The sequence below is a fragment of the Myotis davidii genome, unplaced genomic scaffold (genome assembly GCF_000327345.1).
Source record: "Myotis davidii unplaced genomic scaffold, ASM32734v1 scaffold339, whole genome shotgun sequence".
Taxonomy (NCBI): Eukaryota; Metazoa; Chordata; class Mammalia; order Chiroptera; family Vespertilionidae; genus Myotis; species Myotis davidii.
In genome coordinates, this window is record NW_006290778.1 from 677715 (window position 1) to 685780 (window position 8066).

Consider the following 8066-nt stretch of genomic DNA (forward strand, 5'->3'; position numbering starts at 1 on the left):
GATTTTTACAGAGAGGAAGGGAGAGGGATAGAGAGTTAGAAACATCAATGAGAGAGAAACATTGATCGGCTGCCTCCTTGCACACTCCTTACTGGGTATGTATCTGCAACCAAGGTACATGCCCTTGACTGGAATCAAACCTGGGACCCTTGAGTCTGCAGACCGATGCTCTATCCACTGAGCCAAACCGGTTAGGGCAGAAGGAAGCATTCTTTTTATTTATTTGTTTTTGGCGCCTGTGACCGGAATCAAACCTGGGACCCTTGAGTCCACAGGCCAACGCTGTATCCACTTAGCCAAACCAGTCAGGGCTTAATGAAAAATAATTATTCCAAGATTTAAAAAAAGAGTAGTGAGTGGCATTGTTTAACCTTTTTGCAAATCTCTTTAATGTCTGGATTAATAGAAAGATGGATTCTGAAATTTGCTTATGCATTCAATCTATTGCGATATCTGGATAACGCTACAAGATAAAACAGCAAATAACCTTAATATTATGAAGCTAGTTTTGATTTTATGGAAAGGTCTAAAAATCTTTCTGGAAAGGTCTGAGGCTCCCCCAGGGGTCCCAGTGTGGAGAGCAGCTAGAGTTTGGACAGGTTCAAGCCTCAGTCTAATGAGAGGGCACTGTTCTCTCATTGCGACGTGCAAGTCCCAGCTTGGAGGGCAGAGCCCTCCCAGCACAATTATAGCCAACAGCTATAGTTGTAAGCTTGAACCTATGGTCCGAACACGTGGCCCCACGTGTCTGAGTAATGTGGGTTTGATAGAGTTCAGGTGCATGTAACTGAGTAGATTAGAACAGTGTAAACATCTTGACCACGCCCTTACTTTACCTCGTGGAATCTGGCTATAAAATAAAGACTTGGCTTACGAGTGCCATTGCTGTCTCTCCATCAGAGAAGCAGCCTCCCACTGAGACCCAGCTTTCATTCTCTTGTCTGTCTTTTCTAAATCCTTCACCGCCCCCTCTCAGGTTCACCCTTGGCCTTGCTGGCACAGCACATCCCAGATCACTCTTTTGAGAACCATTGAGGTGGTTATCCTTGCTTCTCTAGGTTATAGGGCATCTAAGTGGGTGATGAGCTTGGAGTGCTATTGTTGCTGTCTTCATAGTTTTGTTTTTTTTAAATCCTCACTCAAGGACATGTTTTCCATTGATTTTTAGAGAGTGGAAGGGAGAGGGACAGAGAGAAACACCAAAGTCAGAGAGATACATTGATTGGTTGCCTCTGGCATAGTCCCCACCAGGGCAGGGAGCCTGCAACTGAAGTAGGTGCCCTTAACTGGAATTGAACTTGGAACCCTTCAGTCCGCAGGCTGACGCTCTAGCCACTGAGCCAAACTGACTGGGGCTATTGTTGCTGTCTTGATTTCATACCTAGGGCCGCTACTTTAAGCTGAGAAACATCTACATACACTGGAAAAGTACTCTGAGACATTTCATAAAGGCTCTGAATTGGCAGTGGGAGTCATTGCAGTTTTTGAACAGGAATGTGATTTAAATTTGAGTTACTTTAGAATACATTTTAAAGCCCCCAAAATCATAAATTGCAAGTGGAGGATGAGGATTAGGGAATTTGTTAAATGAGAGGTTAGGAAACTATCCTATATAATAAAAGTCTAGTATGCAAACTGGGAGTTCGACCAAGGGGCAGGGCCTGCCGGGGAAGGGAGGGAGTAGCCGCGGCAGCCGCTAGGGACCCTACCAGTGCATGAATTTTGTGTACTGGGCCTCTAGTAAAAAATAATTTTGGAACTTGAGCTCTTTAAGCTAAAGTTGCTAATGATGTTTAGGCTTAAGTTGTGGCTGTGCCACCCATGGCTGGAGCAGACTGAAACTGCTTATTGGCAATGCGAGGTTTATGGCCAAGATGTTAGAAAAGTCATCACACTGGCATCTTCCAACATGGCAACAGAGGGCAGAAATGGGGTAGGGAAACCAGTTTAACTGCTAAAATCACTAAACAGGATAGAGTCTATCCGATAGACTGTTCTGGAGGCCATTAGGTGATGGTGATATGAAGAGTGTAATTACTGAAGTACATCGAACATATACAAAATTAAGTAATTATATAAAGTTAGTTAATTTTCAAATCTATTTTTCCATTTTACATATGGGATTAGTGACCTTGTATACCTCTAGGGAGAACATCATACTATAATAAATCACCTAAAGACTTGAAAGCAAGCACAACTGATACACAGTTATTTCGTTTCTGTGATACTGTACTAATAGTATTGAATCCTGTGTTCAATGTTTAATGTTATACCTTGATTACAGACTCAGTGGAATACTTTGACCTCCTTATCTTCCCAACCCATCCCATAGGTTGCGGCCAAATTATCTTTCTAAAATAAAAACTTGCGCTGTTTAACCTGCAAGGAGTAGGAGCTGTGAACCCCAAGAATCTGGGTTCCGATCGCCACTCCGCTACTTGTCACGTGAACGACACATTGTGCACAAAGGTCTCTCCCGTGTTCGTTCACCCAGCCTCCTGCAACCAGGAAGACTCCAGCAGAATTGTCAAACGAAACCAAGGCCTCCGGCCAGGACGACACCGACTGGGCCAAGTCGATTCCTTTCTACGAAATATCCATCGGGGGACTCTTCCCCCTCCCCACGTGGCAGTCGGTTTTTTGGGACCCTTTCCTCCTCCCCACGTGGCAGTCTGTCCCACGTGAGAATCTGTACTTATTCTTCAATAAATTTCCACCTTTGCTATAAAAAGAAAAGAAATATCCATCGGACAGAGACGGCTGAGATGCTTTCTTGCTGAATTCTCCGTGGAGTCACGCCTACCCGTTTTCCGAGAGGATCGAAGCCTGGGTTCCCGATGCCCTTCCGAGCCTCCGGTTCCCCTAGTAACCCCGGACTCGAGGTGCTGATCAGAACACAAAGAGGAGCGACCCGGAAGAAGAAATCGTTCTTTCCGCCAAGGGAGGGCCCACCCACTTAGAGCTGCCGGGGCGGGGACGGGAAAGGAGCTGCGCGTGCGCAGTGGCGTTGGTGCCCTCCGGTACGCCGGCGCAGGGAGGCGGTGCGGACGCACGCACACACGCACGCACGCCGGCCCTCTCCTACTCGCGCCGCTCCCGCAGCTCCAGCGTATACTAGCCGCGCTGTCCACCTGTCCGAGATGCTGCGGGTCTGTCATTTATCTGGCGTGACCTCCGCCGCCCAGGTGAGCGCGAGGGCGCGGGGAGGGAGCGCGTGATGAAGCTGACTAAGGGCAGACAACGGAAAGTGGGGGCGGCTTTCGCTCTGCCTCGGCCCCGGGACTGAGGCGTGTCTCGGGGCCGCCCTCATCGCGGGAGTCTTAGGCGGGCCCGTCCGGCGGTTAATTCGGGAGTTCGCTGGGAGGGATGCCTTGAGAGTTATTGCTGAAGCCGGACGGGGTGTGGAAAAGAGACGGTGGCTGGGAGGCGGGCGCAGGGCGGGAGGCTCGGCTTCGGGGACGTGTCGTCCAATCAGCCCCGCGCTGCCCCATTCAGGGACCAATCGTGGCTCCCGGCGCCCGGGTCGCCGGTTGTGGTTTCGCGCAGCCAGTGGGTGAAGGTCGAGGGGGAGAACTACAGTTCCCAGCAGGCAATGCAGAGCCGAGCCTCAGCTAGTAGTTTTAAATAAGGAGGTGTGCTTGCACTGTTAAGAGTCCGCGTTTTGGGGGACAAGGTCGTCCGCGTTTTTGGGGAAGGACTACTTCTCGTACTTGAGAACACCTCTGAGCTAGTCTTAAGCCTAAACAAGAAGAAAAGAATGTAGTTTGTGGAGTTCAAACTCTTGGTATTTGAGGAAGGACAGGAGTCATGACCTTGTGCTCATTTCTGAGATTAGTCTGGGGTTCTGAGTCTCTCAGGTGCTGGGACTACTCTGGCAGACATCCAAGGAGCCTAGATACCCAGTTACTTTTATTTCGTCATAATTATCAAAGTAACTTTCTAAAATTAAAAAGTAAACCTATTTCCATTGAGTACAATTTTCAGAATACTGATATTTTGGCAAAATGTTGTATTGCAAAACAGGCACTGTGATTCAAGCAGTAATGGAATAACATCCGTAGAAGCCAAACATTATCCCCCAAGTTTGCTTATCTCCCCATTCCGTTGTTAGGGTAGGAGAAGCAGCCTCTTCCATAGGAAAATTGTGTCTGTATTAGTTTCCTTTCTTTTTTTGTGTGTGTGCGTATATTAGTATCCTATTACTACATCACTAATGTGGCCCCAATCCATAACAAAGAAACAGAATTAGTGTGTGTGTGTATATTAGTATCCTATTGCTACATTACTAATGTGGCCCCAACCCATAACAAAGAAACAGAATTTCCGGAGGATGAGGCCCAGAAATCAGGATTTTAAAAAGATTCCCAGATGATTCTAATGTGCAGCCAAGGTTGAGAACAACTGGCTTAGAAGGAAAGGCAATTAATTCTTTTCCCAGCAGTTGTGATTGGCACACACTGAGGCACCCCCGCTCCCAGACCCGGCCCTTCATTTAGGAAATGAGAAGAAAACAGATTAAGACTTTATACTAAAATATGAACACTTTTCTGGTTTGCAACCAAGATTTCTTACCTTAAAATTGCTATCTTACAAGATTTTTTAAAAAATTTATATAAAATTCATTCATTTACTCTAACTATATCCTCCATCATTCAGTAGCATTTTAAGCTGTTGCTTTGTCAAACTCTTTTTACTCTTGACTTTTCTATGTAATATCTTCGGGTGCATCTTACCCTCTCTCATCCCTGTTTTCCTTTGTTGAATATGTTGCTTTCATGTACCTCTAAGTATACCCCCAAGGTTCGTTCGTTTGTTCTTCCTCTGTCTCTCTTTTTATTTTAACTTAAGATTTAATTTATTAGAATAGTTTTAGGTTCACAGGAAAATTGAGGGGAAAGTACAGACATTTTCCATAGACCCCATGCCTCCACATATGCATTCCACTCCCCCTCCCCATTATCAACATCCTCTGCCAGAGTGGTATGTTCATTACAACCTATGAAACTACATTGGCATATCATAATCACCCAAACTCCACAGTTTACATTAGGGTTTACTTTTGTTGTACATTCTATGGGTTTGAACAAATATGTGATGACATTATCCATCATTGTGGCATGATAAGAGTGTATTTTCATCCTTCTAAAATCCTGTCTTCTACTTATTCATCACTCTCCTACCCTAAGCCCTTTGCCCTGGGAACAACTTATTTTTTCTTAAAATAGAATTTTATTGATTTCAGAGAGGAAGGGAGAAGGAGAGAAAGATATAAACATCAATAATGAGAAAGAATCTTTGATCGACTGTCTCCTGCACGCCCTCTACTGGGATTTGAGCCCAAAGCCCGGGCATGTACCCTAACCAGGAATTGAACTGTGACCTCCCGGTTCATAGGTAGATGCTCAACCACTTAGCCATGCTGGCTGGGCGGGGAACCACCGTTCTTTTTACTGACTCCATGGTTTTGCCTTTTCCAGATTCAGTTCTTTACATACTAGTTAATAAAGGCTTTTTTTTAAAAAAAAATTCTCACCTGAGGATTTTTTTCCATTGATCTTTAGAGAGTGTGGAAGGGAGAGAGGAGTGGGGGAGGAGAGAAACAGACAGACAGACAGACTTCTATGTGAGAGAGACACATTGACTGGTTGCCTCTGACATGCACCCAGACTGGGGCCAGGGATTGAACCTGCAACTGAGGTATGTGCCCTTGACTGTAATTGAACCCGGGACCCTTTATTCTGCAGGCCAACCTTCAATCCACTAAGCTAAATCAGCTAGGACTAAGACCAACTTTGATAGCAAAACTATTTAGGATTGAACTTGTGTGTGGATATTATGAGCTATCTTCTAGAATTCTTTTTTTTCTATTAGGGCTATAAAACACTGCGTTCTTAATGAGAATGTCTGCTAAGCATACGTGGTAGAAAGTAGTTTATCAGGCAGCCTGCTGTTTGCTCCCACCCACACTAGAATCCTTTTTTCTTTTTTTATTCCTTGTTTTCATTTCTCTAGACCAGTGGCTTTCAAACCATATGAAATAAATTTTATATTATAACTTAGAGCACACAAATGAGAATATGTTAGTAATGTATATTCATTCATATATGCAAGGAAAACTAAAGTATGAAGTTTCCACTTTTGCCATATGGTTTAATATCAGCCATTTCCTTTTCCTATCTGAAGAGCACCTTTTCTCCTAAACAAAGAATGTGTTTATACTGAGAGATAATACTGCTGCAACGCCAAACTTGCTGGACTTAATTGTGATATATTTATAATAATGCATGATTCTTTTTTTAAAAATATATTTTATTGATTTTTACAGAGAGGAAGGGAGAGAGATAGAGAGTTAGAAGCATCGATGAAAGAGAAACATCGATCAGCTGCCTTCTACATACCTCCTACTGAGGATGTGCCTGCAAGCAAGGTACATGGCCTTGACCGGAATCTAACCTGGGATCCTTCAGTCCGCAGGCCAACACTCTATCCACTGAGCCAAACTGGTTCTCTGATTTAAGTGTTCTTATAAAATGATTCTTATAAAATAAATTTACTATAGAAAAATTGAAGTTGTTGCATATTAAATTGCATTTCAAATGTCATTAATTTCTGGAGGTCTTTTGTTTGTGTAGGCAGAATGCTTATGACAAAATTCACGAAACATTGTCAGTTACAGCAACTAGCAAAGTCTAGAGGGGAAACCTGGAACCTCCAGATAGGATTCATATGAGGGGACTTTAATTAAACTCCCTGTTTTCAGGTTGTAATGCTGGATTTTGGTGGCTTTTTTGTTTTGTTAATCCTCACCTGAGGATATTTTTCCATTATTTTTCGAGAGAGTGGAAGGGAGAGGGAGAGACAGAGAGAGAGAAACATTGATGTGAGAGAGAGACATTGAATGGATGCCTCCCACACACATGCTCTGACCAGGCGGGGAACTGAGGTACTTGCCCTTGACCGGAATCGAACCTGCGACCCTTCAGTCCACAGGCCGACACTCTGTCCACTGAACCAAACTGGCTAGGGCTGTGGTGACTTCTTATATGTTCACTTTAGTTTGGAGTAGCTAAGGAAAAGATCATCAGTGCAAAGACATTACATGGGAACTGTGCACTTTATCTTGCTTTTCTGGGGGGGTTATTTATTTTTTAATCATATTTCTATAGCTTAGAAGCAGCAGTGCTAACCTTATAACATTTATTACAAGGTTATATGTCCAAGTAAATTACTTTGAAACAGTATTGTCCTTTCTACATCATAGGTTATTAACAAAAAGGATTTCCAGAACTAAGAAGTGTCCAATATTTTGTGTGTTAAAGTGGGATATTTAATTTTATTTTGGATAGAAATAAAGAGATAGTTAAGTATGGTGCTTGAGAAAGAGAGCTCTGGAGGCAGACATTGGATTTAGCAGTGGTTGATTCCAAAAGAAACAAAACATAAATTAGATTTCATTAAAATTAAAAATTTTTATGCATCAAGGGACATGGAAAACAGTAAAAAGAATGGAAATATTTTCAAACCATAATCTGATAAGGATGTAATGTCTAGAATATAAAGAACTCCTACAACTCAACTACAAAAAGGCAACCCAAATAAATATGGGCGAAGGACTTGAATAGACATTTATCAAAAGACATATAAGTGGCCAACAACCGCATCAGAAGGTGCACTCACTAGGTCAGTGGTCGGCTAACTCAGTCAGCAGAGCCAAATATCAACAGTACAACGATTGAAATTTCTTTTGAGAGCCAGATTTTTTTTTTGAGAGCCATATTTTTTAAACTGAACCTATATAGGTAGGTACATTGTTATTAACTTAATTAGGGTACTCCTAAGGCTTAGGAAGAGCCACACTCAAGGGACCAAAGAACCGCATGTGGCTCGCAAGCCGCGGTTTGCCAACCATGGCACTAATGCTTTAATTAGATATAATTGTTTCCCTTTTGTGGATTTTGGTAAATGATTGTCCATATACTGTAGTCTTCTTTGGGTCTCCCTGAACCAGCTACATAAAACCTATGGCCAGAGCTTTGTTAGAATTCAATTCTTTGTGTCCCATGTAA

The 8066-nt window shown here is 43.2% G+C and overlaps 1 protein-coding gene across 1 annotated transcript in view; it reads left to right on the top strand.

The window, feature by feature from the left end:
• The first annotated feature begins 2978 nt into the window (after positions 1-2978).
• The window catches only part of IMMT (inner membrane mitochondrial protein), a 43994-nt gene continuing 38906 nt past the window's right edge, over positions 2979-8066 (top strand). The window contains 1 exon segment of the mRNA XM_015564079.1: positions 2979-3185. Within this exon segment, the coding sequence (XP_015419565.1) occupies positions 3141-3185 (45 nt within the window). The 5' untranslated portion in view covers positions 2979-3140.